The 15,179-nt window shown below is 45.7% G+C and overlaps 2 protein-coding genes across 4 annotated transcripts in view; one reads left to right on the top strand and one right to left on the bottom strand.

The window, feature by feature from the left end:
• Window positions 1-15,179, bottom strand: part of LOC118507175 — a 118,322-nt gene that overhangs the window by 30,100 nt on the left and 73,043 nt on the right. The gene's annotated exons all lie outside the window — the stretch shown is intronic.
• Window positions 1-15,179, top strand: part of LOC118507167 (neuropeptide Y receptor type 2) — a 54,021-nt gene that overhangs the window by 17,416 nt on the left and 21,426 nt on the right. Inside the window, exon 2 of one of the 2 annotated variants that reach the window (XM_036045231.1) lies at window positions 12,279-14,593. In XM_036045231.1, the coding sequence (XP_035901124.1) occupies window positions 12,825-14,564 (1,740 nt within the window). In that variant the 5' untranslated portion in view covers window positions 12,279-12,824 and the 3' untranslated portion in view covers window positions 14,565-14,593. Of the gene's footprint in view, window positions 1-12,058; window positions 14,594-15,179 lie in introns of those variants that run through there. The other variant, XM_036045232.1, reaches the window with a different exon arrangement.

Below are 15,179 nucleotides of genomic sequence, written 5' to 3' on the forward strand. Positions count from 1 at the left end.
GAAACATGCCCAAATGCACAATGAGGGTACTTGATACCCTGCTCTGGTAGTTGCTGTCGGCACTGGGAAAGATGAGCTGTTTTTTAGGGATATGTTCTTTGGCCTTCCTTGTCTTTTCTCTACTTGCCTCATTGCCGCCAATCCCTAATGAAGGATTAGGGAGGGTTATACAATTTAACGGCATCATATTCAAGAATAGCGAGTGTACCGCAACCTACGCCATAACATTTATTTGGAAAACATTATGAAAGCCCAACGCCTCGCCCATGCCACGCAATTAAGGCAAACCTTTCATGTCGGCCGTTGGTAGAAGGCGCACATTAAGGCGCAGTGATGAATAAAAGTGATCAATTATTAATTAAATGTTGCTTTCGCATCAGGAGGAATGCTCATTAAAGCTAACACACGCGAAAAGGGGACGATAGCGTAGATGGAACGGTGAGCCTTTCGCCAATTGAATGTAATTTTACATCAAAGAGTAAATATTTGATACGACATCATATTACCGTTCTTGGATCACCATTTGGACGGCAAACCATTTTCCATTGATCTTAAGAACCTTTCTTGAAAATTTCTGGAATAACCTGAAAAAAAAACACACCACGCACGATACCCTTTCTGCTTACTGGGTGCGATAATTCCCGCTGCGAGCTGACCACAGGACTTGGGACGCCGTAAAATAGCGCGCAATTTGGGATGCTCCGCTAGAGCTCCTGTGGTTTATTGTTTTCGATGCTTGAGGAAACCCTTCAAATTAATGTTAACCTTTCAATTGCTATGCCATTCCCGGGGATCGCACCAACGGACGCTCAAAAACCCATCGTAAAAAGTGCTTTAAAACAGAACAAAAACATCAAAACCTCCGATGACCGCTGTGGGTATGGTTGTCCATTTTCTAAACCAATTCTTGCGTCATCTTTACGAACACTAACCACGGCAGCCATGGCCAGTGTCAGCAGCGCATAGGCAAGTGTAAAACAGCGCTGTCCCGTACCGGAGGCGATAACTTTACCAGTACGAAAGAATTTATATTTGGCAGCTGGCTAGCGACCGGAATTGAAATTTATTGACTCAAACCGATCGTACGGAACGGTATCGTGCGGTGTCGCACAGGCTCTTCAACCATGCAAAGACTTACGGCTTCAATCGATCGGATCGAAAAAAAAGGTAATGGAAAAGAGAATAAGGAAATCTTAAAGGGAATAAAAAAAGAGCATGCCATCAATTTCCGGCCACCGGACGGCGATGGTTCAGTTTGATCGACCTTCTGCTCGTGCTCGTAAGTCGTCGATGTACGGGAATTAGAAGTTGGGGTTTTTTACGACTAGGAATGGCTTCTGCTATCGGCCGGTCAAGCATCCCGTGACGGTTAGGGGCCGTTTTTTGACCAGTCTAGAATAGAAAACAGGTAACATGTTTGAGGTTGGCTTCACTAAAGGATGGGGGGTCAGAGGTCGAAAGAATCCCAGCAAATTCCAGGGATTTGGAGAGATATGTTTATTAACTTCTTCAAACCGAATGGCTTCCGATTGATGGCTTCGGTAGATGAAGAGTCAAACAGGCAATCGATCGAATCGATAAGCAAATTGATGTTTTATCACTTTACTTGTTAGTTCTAATAATGGAGATGTGGCAACATGCAGACAATGTTGACCAAGACCATTCTTGGGTCTTTGGGCGCCTTTCTTATGACATTACAGACCAACCAGAGCCTGGCAAGTCTAGTTTGCCGTTAAATTAGACCAAATACAATAAACGCAGTTCTTAAAGCTTTTGTTTCAATGCAGGAAAATGGTGATGCTCTGGGCTTCACCCGTTTAAAGCATTCTGTACATCGCTCTTTCGTTCCACGCTTCATGGCAGCACTAAATAGATCATTTAGCTGGTAGTCCAGTTTCCCTTGATGCTAACAATGCCACAAAAACGATGTTTGCGGACAAAAACAAATTTCCCCCAAGACATGGACCAGGTGCTATCGGGAGCACTCACTACACAAACTCGGGCATGTTTGTGACAATCGTCTTCGATCAAGTCGATGAGGCAGAAGATACAAAATGTAATTAATTAATTAATTTCTTACTCATTTCGTGCCGCTGGACCAAACGCGGCCCTTCGCTGGAGCTGATGCGACAGGAAAATGGGAAACCTTTTGCATGCTTCACCGAGACCGAAGCTGGTGGAGAAATTATCTCGCTACAAGCAGTCAACGGTCGTTCGACGGTGGAATGAAATGACGGCCAGCAGAGAGTCCTTGGTATTTTTATGTCTACCAACGGTACGGACGCGCATCGGTTTCGCATTTTGCTGTGATTGATTTATTTTGCCTATTGCTTTTCTCTGCCTTACCCAGTAGAGCACAATTTATGATCATCAAGCCGTGCCTTTTTCCATCGCGATGGGGAGTCTATCTTCCGGAATCCAAATAAACAGCACCTTTGGGAGCATTTTCCGGATGCTTTAATTTGAATACATTTCTCTTGCGCCTCACGAAAACAAAATCAACTTGAACTGTGTGCTTCTAGCGAAAAATTAACAAAAAACACTTTCGATAAGGGCTGGTAGTTCTACACCGGTGAAGAGCCCATTACTCATTTCCACATCATCCGACAAACGACTTTCGGGGAGGTGGCGTCGCTTTGCGTTGATCGTATCCTACGGCGAAAGTCAAAGAGCAAAAGCGGTAAAGAAGAAAAAAACAACAGGACCAGCCCGAACCGAGGGACCCATAAAAAATCACATTAAACGGCTCCTAATACGACTGATGATGTGGAAGGTGGGCATTTGGCATGCTTCACCTGTTTTCTGATGAATGATGACCGTTTCAAGCAAAAAGGGGGACCAGCCTCTAGAGGATCCTACCGTAGACGAGTAGCCCATAGACGAATAAATAAATTTCCCAGTTCCGTGACAAGCCATGGCAGGTATTTTCCCTCGACAAGCACGTTCCCCATTCTTGTTGTTTTTTTTTCTTCTGCTCATTCCCTTGCTGTACTCACGACTCCCGAAGGAGTTTCAATCGCGAGGTGAAGCAAAAAGGCATACTTAGTCGCTAAGGAACTCGTGCAGGTTTGAATGAGCATCGATGGATGGGTATTTATTTACCCATGACGAAGTATCCGCCAAACGCTAGGCTCAATATCATTGAAGGGATCATGGAGAAAGCAAACTCTAACAACAGCAACAAAGAAAAAAAATCCTGGAATGTATTGGTGGAAAAAATAACGCCATCGTAGATTTTTTCTTTGCTTTGTTTCTCTCCTCGGACCTTTCCTTCTTCGCTCAAAAGCACACTTCGGGGGGTTATTTCGGTGTGGTTATTTTGCTACAGATTGTTATGCAATAAAAAGGGAAACGTGACGGAAACGCAATGTAAGAAGCCATTTTAAGAAGATCTCGTCTCTAGGTAAGCGTAACACGCGAGAAAAGCTCGTTTTCAACAAGAAAAATAAAAAAATAACTCCCAGTGAGCGATTCGCAGTACAGCTGATTGGAAGACGGATGTGCGGACGGAGAGCTTTTCCAATTTTTTCGCCATCGATGATTGGAAAATGAATTGTAGCAAGGTAGTGTGTGCGACTGTGGCTGAGGGTGGACACGCACCGACCCGTAGCTTTTCCGGAGCCGGGTGGATAATGGAGAATTTGAGAAAATCGCTAGGGAAAGCAATTTTCGTCCCGTTGATTGAAAAGAGCACCTTCGTAGGAGGAATGTTTTTTTGGTTTTGTTTTGGATAAGTTACGGAAATTCTCTCGCTGACTAGGCACGCGCCTTTCGCCCGGTTGGAGCGGCAAGCAGGAAGCGGAAGCTCGGCAGATGATAATTTATTTTCCACTTTAGAAACACTGCCGGTTTTCCTAAGCCTCGCGGGCAGGCTTCCTTTGGGTCCGAGCTCCGAGACATGGGACCGTTGGATAAATATCGGGGAAAATGAATATCGTGTTTGCTCTCCGGAAACCGGGCTCCACATTGCCAGGTGTTGGTGAATAATATACGAGCTTACCGAGCCTACCGAGGCATTAGAACGAGGATGCATGGTAGCAACGAGAAGAAAAAGATCAAATGTTGCCATACGAATCCCTAACGCCCGTGTCCCGAGTTGCTGTTATTGTACAAACGAACATGTACTGCGACTACGGTGACTATGGTTTCCGAGAATTTCTTCCGGCTCCAGCCTTGAGACGAGCCGCGTTCGGGAAAGCTTTCAGGAATTTGTCGAGCTTCGTATAATTAAAATCTCTAATCCAGTGTGTCCACAGTTTTGTCCCGTTTTAATAAATCCCTCCGAGCTCTGGGAAAGCTGTCCCAAAATGTCGTTTGCATTGTATAATGCGATGCGGAATGATAGCTTGATTCCGTGGCGGTAATCATAATTAAATAATTGTTTGATCAAACGTGCCGTGTTTGTAAGTTTAATTACATGACGAGAAGGCACCGGCCGATTACTGATGTAAAGTCATGCAATTTAAATACATTAATCATTGTTTCTGTGTTTCTGTCTTATCGTTAATCTTTCCTACAAGGAGACATCTCTTCAGCACAATGCCAGAGGATTATTTAATTGACATAACTCAATGCAGAAACTGTAACAAACAAGCTGAACAGAAAATTAACCTTCTCACGCGTCCATTGAACCATCGGTTATTGAAAGTCAACTCGTCGCGAGCGTGACCCAGCGGCGTTTCTTGACCATCGCAATTTTTCATCGCACGCCAAAACACATCGGAAGGAATGGCGAAGCAAAGGCGTCGCAGCAAGTGCCTTCATGCCAGTTGACAGGTCGCTCCGGGCTTCGGCGGGCCGGAGGCGATCAACAAATGATTAATGTAGCCAATGAAGGGCAGGAAGATTCATTACGCAGAATGGTATCGATTTCTGGGAACGATGACGATGACCGGGCCCCGGAGGAAAAAAATCCACCGTCCTAACGCAATCGTGTCGATCCAAAACGGGCTTAATGGATTAACGGGCGAAGGTCGTCGATAACCGAGCTCCCGTGCCGTTTCGCCGACCTGCGGGCGAACACTTTTCTGCATTCCTGTCTCGTGCACGATTGAACGTTCATTTCCTGTTCGGGACTGTACGGAAAGGGCCACACAACTCCCGTCCGGTCCGGTTTTCCGGTGGTTGGGAAAGTTTTCCTGAGCGTGGTCGAGTTTTGGGGTGCGTCGAAATGTGCGTGACGTGATAAATGGCGCTGGTGAAAATTAGCCCACGAGAATTGTGATTCTCGCCCGGTGAAACCTTTCTGGAGATCGAACAACTGCTCGTTATGAAAGCGTAAGTGTTTCTGACCGCAGGACCACCATTTTTTTGTGGCGGCGAATTCCAACAGTCATGATGACCATGGTGGTAATTTTGAACCTTCGCTTCCTACGAAAGAAGAAGATAGAAGATAGAAGTTCACACTGAAGAGAAATGATTGAAACGTTTAAAGAAAATCAGATTCGGATCGTGATAGACTTCCAGCAATTCACATGATTTTCAAATTCTTCGTCCACCTCCAGCCATGAGTGAAACTTGCCAGACAAGAAGACAGATTACAAATTGATTACGGGCAACCACTTTGCTACGATCATGCTCCTTCGCGTTACGCGATGGTCAGTCGGATAATGATGCTATCATTTCTTTAGTTTTTTGCAGCCTGGAGGAAACAGCTGGATGTATAAACGGAACCCCTTTCCAAGAGTCAGATCAGAGGTTTTTTTCTATATTTGTCTTGTGAGCTTTAAACCAGTTTGTAGCAAATTTAGCGAAAAAATGTCCACACATTTCTTCCCATCGCAAATGACCTCGGTTGCCGTATTTGTTTTACTTCTATTTATTTGTTCTAGCGTTCCCTCATTAAATACGCCGTTTAAATTAATGACATAAAAACGTACCGCATACCGCCATTAAAGCTGCGCATTTGTCACACCCATGCGTCTGCTGGCTGGTCGGCCGACCGGGACCGGCGTTTTTCGATGGAAGCGAAATTTAATTGATGCCCCGCTGCGACGGGATGCGCGATGGTTGATTGATTTATGAACCTTAACGACGGCTTCGCCTTCGAGCGAAGGGTCGGGAAAATGAGGATGAACAGCAGAGTGTACGTGGAGTATTGCTGGGAAAATTGAATATTTTACTACCGAGTTTAGCTTATCCCGGGCGGCCGTAAACTTTGACCTTCGGTGGGGAGAGCGCACGTAGCGTAGTTTCTCATTTCCGTTTGGTTGGAATTTGAAGCGTCTTATGATTTGCTTACGCTCATCGAGTGTGGAATATTCAAACACTTCGATTTGAGTCTTCGCTAGACGGGATGATTAACGGACAAATGAAGTGAAATCAGTGCCTGTGACGAACTCCTCGGATGTATTCAGTTTTGCAATCTCGAAAAACTCGCCCGATGGTGTCTTTCCGGTCGTGTCTGTATACGCACACACTCACAGCAGTGTACAGTGTTTTGGCAAATGGGGTTTCAACCAGAAAGTAATTAAAGCAATTCATTACCACCTTATCTTCCCATTTGAAACGAAAACTAAAGAGATCGAAACGGGTTTGTGTATCGAAAGCCATAGATAGTTCATTTAGTCCCTCCAATTAGTTTAATGTGTTGCAGAATTTATCTCACTGAAGAGCTTTCCCGAGACGCTTAAACACTACTTGGGCAGAATTGCTTACTTTCTAATGGTTATTGGAAAGTGCCAGAAGAACCTTATCGCAAACCGACTACCCTCCCGTTGCGATGACTATTTTGGAACTGATAAGCTCTCAAATTTTCTGCATGGTTTCCCACAAATTTGCCAGACACGATTCAGCACTTTATTCGACACTAGCGTTCATATCTTACGATGGGCCATCTTTTCCACTCAATGCAGGTTGTATCGATAAATCGTGATTCTTCACTTGTCAGAGTGTCGAGCTGGGTTAGCTGGGTTATTATCGTTCTGCATGTAATTTCATCGTGGTTAGAATCAGTGGAAACCACAAACCGAAAAGGGCGTCGTACGAAGTTCTGGCCCTACGGGTATGGGGAAACACATCATCACCTAGCACTCAGTTGAAGTTGGCTCATTAGTATTCGAAACATTAACATAATCCCCGGCGCGATGAGCAAGTGATCCGACAAAAAACCTATCTTGAAGTCAATTCAACAGGGTAACTTCTTGAAGTATAGCAAATGATATAAGGATGAGCGTTCCTTCGTCTTTTCCACTGCAATACACACCCTTTAACCTGTGCTGCAACTACTCCACCTGTAGATCAAAATTGTCGTTATTCATTCGTGATGCATGTGGTGCAGTAAACGTTTGCACTGAACTGACTTCTTTCTCGCTACTCGTTAAGAACGCTGGTTGAATATTCGATTGAGAAGAAAAAAGCCAATCTACACATCACTGGTTCAAAATCAATGGCTGACCAAAGGTGAAAAGCGAGCATGCTTCCCATTTAACCTGAATGAATATTCTCATACCACACAGCAAGATTGATAACACGACCAGAGCTTAGGGTCTATCTTAGTCTATAAATATTCAAACAGCAAGCTGGATGGAGAGAGCGAAGGAATCATTCGTTCTTTTTCGCTTCGTTCAAAATGCCACGAGGATGCAACGAGTTTAATCCATATGGAATGTTTCCAGGGAGTATGGAAAGAATTTCCCAAAACGAGACCTTCTTCTTACTTTTCTCCGTGTATAATGTATAACTAATCTAAGCCCACTCAAAAGAGTTTAATTGTAATGCTGCTCTGATTATGGATGCACTTTCGAGAACTCGCCGCTACTTCATTTTTATCAAGAACAACGTCACTTTGTGCGAAACAAATTCTGTAACCGAGGTGCAATATTTATTATTTGTAAAACACAAAACAACACAAAAACTCCCGATAAAAACAATTCCACCACGGAAAGGTTTCAGTTATCTTATCGCGTTGTTTAACCTTTTCCGAAACTAATTAAGTCGACTCGCTTCGTTCGCCGAGTCGCAGCATGGAGGCGCCTGGTTGCTCATCGCAGCAAAACTTTGTCGCCATGGTAACGCGTCACGCTTCTTCGCGGGTGGGGCGGTACGAAGGAAAATTGTTTTGTAACGCAGCAAACAGCGATCGTAGCGAACGGATAGGCGAGCCAGAAAAGTGGAAAAGAAACTTTTCCTTAATGAGCCTGCTCCCAGAGACAATGCGCGATCTGGGAAAATACATAACAAAACGCCACCTTGCGACGGGTTTGGTTTGTTTCCCGTGGGGTTTCAGTTTTCTAAGCACCGGCAGCTTTCCAGGCTGGAAAGGGTGGACCGAGCGTTGAAGGGGCCCTGAATGCTGGTGCACGTGTTGATGGTGTTTGATGACTGGTCTCTTCGGGATAGCAGCAGCGACCCTTTTCTCTACTACTCGACTCGAGGAAGTTCGGTGTGGAAGAAATTATTTACGATCCCCTTGGGTCTTCGGAGGAAGATTTCCCTCCTCTCCAAAGGGAGTCATTAATTGTACTCAAGCTTCGACGCCGGGATCGTGAAAACTTTCCACTTAAAAGAAAAGATAGAGGAACTCGCGGGAGAGTAACAGAAATCCTATCAGCTTCTGATGGGAATGTTTTTAAAACCACAGCACGTCAAGCGAAGAAGGAAAAAAACAGGGTAACTTGCAAAGAGTTGGTGACATTTTGGCGAGCTAAATGGGTTAAGTTGCAATAACAAAGCGGAATAGTTACTGGCCCTATGAGGTTGGTGATAGATAAGATACCTCGAAGCAATGGCACAGCAACAAATCGATGTTGTCTGCTTTTCTCTAGTAATTTGTAAGTTTAAATTACATTTCTTACTTCTTCTCCAGAGCACAGCTCACTAAGCCCTGAAGCGAATTAATTAATCTCCGTGAACAACGATGGACGAGAATTGACATTCGAATAAGCTTCAAATCCTGAATTTGTGGTACCAAACCCGGTATTAAATATTTGATCAGATTATTTGCAAAGGAAATTAGCAGGATTCTCACAAAGCCTCTTATAATCCACCCTTTGGCTTGAAACGCCACACAAACCCGATGCGGTGCGCCCTATTTGTGTTACCATCGGGTGAACTGTTTTCGATACATTGTTCTAACGTTGAAGTCCTAACCCTTTGCTTTGCCGGAAAAATGACGGTAACTCGGTTTGTTCTCGTTTGTGGAAAAGGTTCAGGTTCGCATTCATTTTACATAACAAATATTAATTGTTAGAAATGAAAAGCGCGCCGGCACTGAACCATCCTGTTTTGGTGTATAAATTTTCCGCTTTCATATTGCTTTTCACAATTGAGCAACAATATGGCATTCATCATCGAATGCAAGCTCTGTGTCCGGTGGATTACTATAGGGGAAATTTGGCAACTAATTTGCACACAAACCTTCCCGCCTCTGATTTCCTACCTGATGAATTATGATGTCACCAAGCGCGTAACATACACATGCCATCATACCACTGCCGGCGACATAAATCATTGGATAAACAGGAAAAGTTAGAGACTTGTGGTTCCGCGGTTCAGTGCGTGTGAACCTCCAAAATAAATGTAATTGTATTCGGCTACTCAATTGACTACGCAATGAAGAATGGAAGCGTGGAACATGAACAGTGTCAGGTTGATTTCCGGTTCGGAACGCGAGACGTGCCCGGTATATGAAATATTCATCGGACAGTCTGACAAGTTTTTGAGCCGTCCGTCGACGCACACGTTCACTACCGGATGTTTGCCATTGTTTTAATGTGAACCATTCGGTCGGGATAATGTCGGGACGCCTTTTGTGTTTGTGCTATCGATCGAACAGGGAAAGTTTGTGAAGAATTATGATGGTGTATAAATTATTCCCCGAAAGGGTGTTGGCAAAAAATGGTCCAAAAGACTTGTATAAACTAACACGATCAGTTCCGATGGCACGATACGTGATGTGAGTTGAATTGAAAATAGCTTTTTGAAAAATTACCTCTAAGTGCACTTACAATAATGCACCTCACACAAGCTTATCCAACACGAGGGAGTTATGATTATGGCAATTGCAAAGTGCACAGTTTCATCAGTTTGTTTCAATATCCGGACACAGCACCTGTTAGAAAATGTCACAACCATCCAGTAATCCCATTACCAGCAGCAAATGCAATGAACCTTTGTCAAATTCAATCAGCATTATACCGAACGACGATTGATTGTCCACAAAGGAACAGAACTTTCCACCTTATTCTAAAGCCCATTGTTCCCCGATGGGTAAAACATACGTGCTGTTGTAGGTAGCATGTTGGGAAAGAGATGTTACGTCAACCTTTTGCCACCAGACAAAATCCACAACCGGCTGGGCGGAATTGAATGACGTGTTCGTTTTACGGTACAATGAGCGACACTGGCACTCGTCCTAAGCAGGAACGCCTATGTTTCCTTCCGCAGCCTGTGGATAACCACCGGCACAGCCCAGCATTCATGAAGAAATTCAATTAAAATCCATCCCATCTCGGATTCCGTCAATGCATCGCCACAAGCGACGATGTAATGCCAATTTCCTAGACATATCTTTTTCTTCCTCGCCTTCAAATGCTAATGGATCGACGCGTCTGAAGCCGAATAATGGTTTTGCGTCTCTATTAGGGCTTTGCACTGCTTCAAGTTCTCTGGACGGGCGCCATCTATTTGCCTACCGCACGGCCAACGAAGTTGTGCGCGTTTGCAAAAGTCGGCAGCTGATGTTTGTAAAGCTAATTTCATTCGATACGGCTTTGGTGACAAACCGCATCGATCCGTCACCGATAGCAGTCTGGCGCGGGATGTGAATTTCTTGTGACTGCCACCAAAGACAGAGTGTGTGCATGAGAGAGAGAGAGAGAGAGAGAGAGAGAAAGAGGGAGAAAGAATGAGGTTGTGTTAAGAAGAATTTCAGAGAGTCTATCGGCAATCAAATGAGGATAGTCCACAGGCTGGACCGTGCAGATAGTAACGAATACTATAAATTCGTAATAGAAATGCCCTACCAATGATGTTGTTATCATTGCCAGAGAGATTGGAAGTATCGCATCCAGTGCATGATGGCCTTGACCGTAAAATGAATGCAGCTGTGTTTCGTTTCGATTTGCAAACTCAAGAAAACAGTAACCAACGTTTGCCTACCGCTCGAAGGGTCAGTTGAACTAAGCGGTCCAGAAGCGAACGGTACCGCCAGTAAACTCAATTACTAAATAACGAATTCGTTAGCTACGAACTCGAACTTGTTACTGCAGTAGTTGCAAAAAGTAAAACCATCAGGTAAACTGGAGCATTTCCAAGGTAGTACACAGCATGCGGAAAGGACCAACGAATGTAATCAATCGGATTAGTGATCCGGAATGGCAAAACAGCATAAAACGAATGAATCCCGAACGTACACGTGACGATCCCTTTTGAAGGGTGATCCGTAGCGTACAGACAATATTGCAAATGGGTACTCGAAACCTCGTCCGAAACCGAAAAATGATCAATGATGAACGTTTGATTGGAAAACGTGTCATGTGAAGGGAAGAGAATAGAAGGATGATTAGCCATAACCAACGCTAATTAACACTGAGCCACCGTCATCTGATTGATTGTGCTGTATTGAACATTCATTGGAAGTAAGTCATAGAAACCGAACCAGTAACACGTGTAACAAGATTCCTTGTTTCGAATTTTTGAAACCCATATTCTGGCACTCTATGAATCTTCTCGCTAGGAAAAACAGATTATTATTTTGTAGTTGCTGATGTGGCGTTGAAGCTCCACTCCATATGCGAATATCGAAATCCTCCTTAAAGCCTCACATCCCATAAGGATGATCAGCCGAGCATGATAAACGCCCCGTACCAGAGCCCTGAAAACATTCGATTACATGACATCAGTTTGTATACGCTGACGCTCCAGGCGACAAGATCCTGCCATCCCGTTTGGCCCGATACCCGCACCAAACACACCATGATTGACAGCCTAGATATTATCGTAGATTAAGTAACACCACTGCCATGTTGTTCGACATCGTGTCGCCAGCAGGCACACGCATTCCCTCCAAAGTGCTGCTAATCAATTCGGCATCAAAATTCAATAATCCGCTCGCCGCGTATCATCGGTGGCATCCAACTCCAACCCATTACCCATTTCATAATGGCGCCCGGAAACGCTTGCACGATCGTCGGTGCTGGTGCTACCGTACGGGTTACGGCATCTGGGAAATGTGATTTGTCCCGGACCGCCACAAAGCGTTTTTTCCCTGCATAAATCGAAATACTAATGCAAACTGTGTTCAATTTCTCTCTCTCTTTTTTTTTTTCTTCAATCAGGATCCCGACACATCAATGGCAGCGAAAAACGCAACCACCAGTGATATTCGAAGAGACCCGAACGTGAAAGGGAACGATAAAACTACGCAAGTGTGCATTTGAAGGATTGGCATCAACGGCACAGGCAGGACATAGTGGAACAGTAGTACAATAGAAAGGAAGAAAAAACTCAGCTCCCACACAAGTCGGGCGGATTTTGGATGCTGTAACAACCCCGGGACATTCGTCATCGAGGTAATCGTTTCAAGTGACTGTGTGTGTATATGTGTGTGTGTAAACTAGGGTGGAGAGGCTAGTGTGAAAGATGTACGGAGATAAACGCGCAATGCAAAACTACCAGGACCAGCATCCGCACGTGCAGTAGTAGCACCAAGCGTGGGACGGGAGCGTGGTCTGCGAGTGACACTCATCCTGGTGGGACGCAAAAACCGAACAAAGACAGCTTGACACTGCACTCGGTCGACGAGCGCTAGGAGCGTGGACGTGTGTGATCGTAAATATTTTACTATCGCGTAAGGCAGCCGCCCTACGCCAGGACGCCACGGAATGCTGACGCCAGTGTCCGGACTCGTCAGCCTGGTGGGCGCTGTAACGGTGGCTACCGCAACCTCTACAGCCCCAGCCGCTATGGCGTCGCTCGCACTCGATCACACCGAGCTTCCGCTGATAGGAACCGACCATCCTCCGAACACTGGGATGCTGGGCCGAGGACTTTCAGCGTCGAACGCAACGAATCTCACACTGACGCTCGAAGAGCTGCTGCTGTTTGGACGTCCGAACAGTTCGACGGTGGCCCCACCGAGTGTAGACAACGATATTATCTTCTCGAACAAGCTTGTGCAGATCGTGTTCTGTGTACTTTACTCGAGCATCTTTGTGCTGGGAGTGTTTGGCAATGTGCTGGTGTGCTACGTCGTGTTTCGCAACAAAGCCATGCAGACGGTCACGAATCTGTTCATCACGAATCTTGCCCTCTCGGATATACTGTTGTGTGTGTTGGCCGTACCGTTCACTCCGTCCTACACGTTCATGAGACGATGGGTGTTTGGGAAGTTGCTGTGTCACACAGTGCCTCTGGCGCAAGGTTGTAGTGTGTACATATCGACCCTAACGCTTACGTCGATCGCGATCGATCGGTTCTTCGTGATCATCTATCCGTTCCATCCACGCATGAAGCTTTCGACCTGCATCACCATCATCGTGCTGATATGGTCGTTCGCGATAATGGTGACGATGCCGTACGGACTCTACATGAAGCTGCACGGCGTGGCGTCCAACGGAACGGACGGCGCCTCGAACGCACTTTCCAGCGCAATGTACTGCGAAGAGTTGTGGCCATCGGAGGAAATGCGTAAAACCTTTTCCATTGTCACATCGATACTGCAGTTCGTGCTACCGTTCATCATCATGGCGTTCTGCTACATTTGCGTGTCCATACGGCTGAACGATCGGGCACGCACCAAACCGGGCAGTAAGACTTCCCGGCGAGAGGAGGCCGACCGCGATCGCAAAAAGCGCACGAACCGAATGCTTATTTCGATGGTGGCCATCTTCGGCATTTCCTGGCTACCGCTGAACGTAGTCAACATGTGCAACGACTTCAACTCCGACATTAACAGTTGGCGGTTCTACAATTTGATCTTCTTCATCGCACATCTTACGGCCATGTCCTCCACGTGCTACAATCCGTTTCTGTACGCCTGGCTGAATGATAACTTCCGCAAGGAGTTTAAGCAGGTGTTACCCTGCTTCGACCCGTCCCGTGGTCGGGCGGGGACTGTCGGAGGCAATCGGGGTGCGGGAGGAGGTTGGCGTTCCGAGCGGACATGCAACGGCAACAACGACACCGTGCAGGAAACGCTAATACCGAGCTCTCAAATACTTCCCTGCAGTCGCAGCTCACAACCGCAGCAACAGACGCAACATTTGAGTTCTTCCTCGAGCCAGGGCCAGAGCAATCAGCCGACCGTTGATTCGATTCTGCTCTCGGAGGTTGTCCCACCGCTTTCACTTCCGCCACCCCTCTCCAACAACATGCTGCCGAGTGTGCAAAGCGCAGAAACCGTAATCCTGCCATCGGGCGTGCTGGAAACTCCGTTCGATGTGCAACTTATTCCGACCGCAGGAACACCGCTCGGTAACGGAACGTCGGAAGGTACGAATCTCGCCACGTCGGCCGGTGTCCGCAACGGATTAAACCACGCGTGTACGAACCCGAAACTATCGTCCCTGATCCTCATCAATGATGGAACAACGGCCGACTCGAAAGTGCCCGCTATACTTTAAGAAGGCGTGTCAGCGATGCCGGTTGATAAGTAAGTCTTGTTTTCCTAGATTCCTAGAAAACCTTTAAAAAACAGCCGTTTCCCTGGAGATTGTTTGAAATTATTCCACCATAGTAAGGAGAGCTTCATGCTCTGACGCAACACCAACACCATGACCGACGGCAAAGTATAATAATTAGATAATTGAAAAATTCTTTCGCTTTTCTCTTGCGTTGGCGAATTTTATGATTCGGACTTATCTCGCATTATGGAAATGGCTAGAACAGAATGCCAGTAGTGTGGCGATGCCATAATCGTTGCACTTTGCTTCGCTTTTCCTGGTGCTGCTGGGGAGATATGGAAATGTATTCAAATGGTTTTGTGCCGGCTGGTAGTTTAAGCGCCTTTTTCTTGCGAAATCCCTGTGTGCTGTTTGTTGTGTTAATGCAGGGCCAACGTTGCTCTACGAGAATGAAATCGTCTTGTGGACGACACAAGTCGACGCTCGAACCGTTTGTGTTTATCTTGGGGGGGATATGCGAATTATTTGCTTTTTTAAGCTCTGATTTTGAAACACTTTGAATAAGAAATAGCACTCCCGAGAAATAAACTTCCATGCACGCCATGGTTGTGTGCT

The sequence above is a fragment of the Anopheles stephensi genome, chromosome 2 (assembly GCF_013141755.1).
Source record: "Anopheles stephensi strain Indian chromosome 2, UCI_ANSTEP_V1.0, whole genome shotgun sequence".
NCBI lineage: Eukaryota > Metazoa > Arthropoda > Insecta > Diptera > Culicidae > Anopheles > Anopheles stephensi.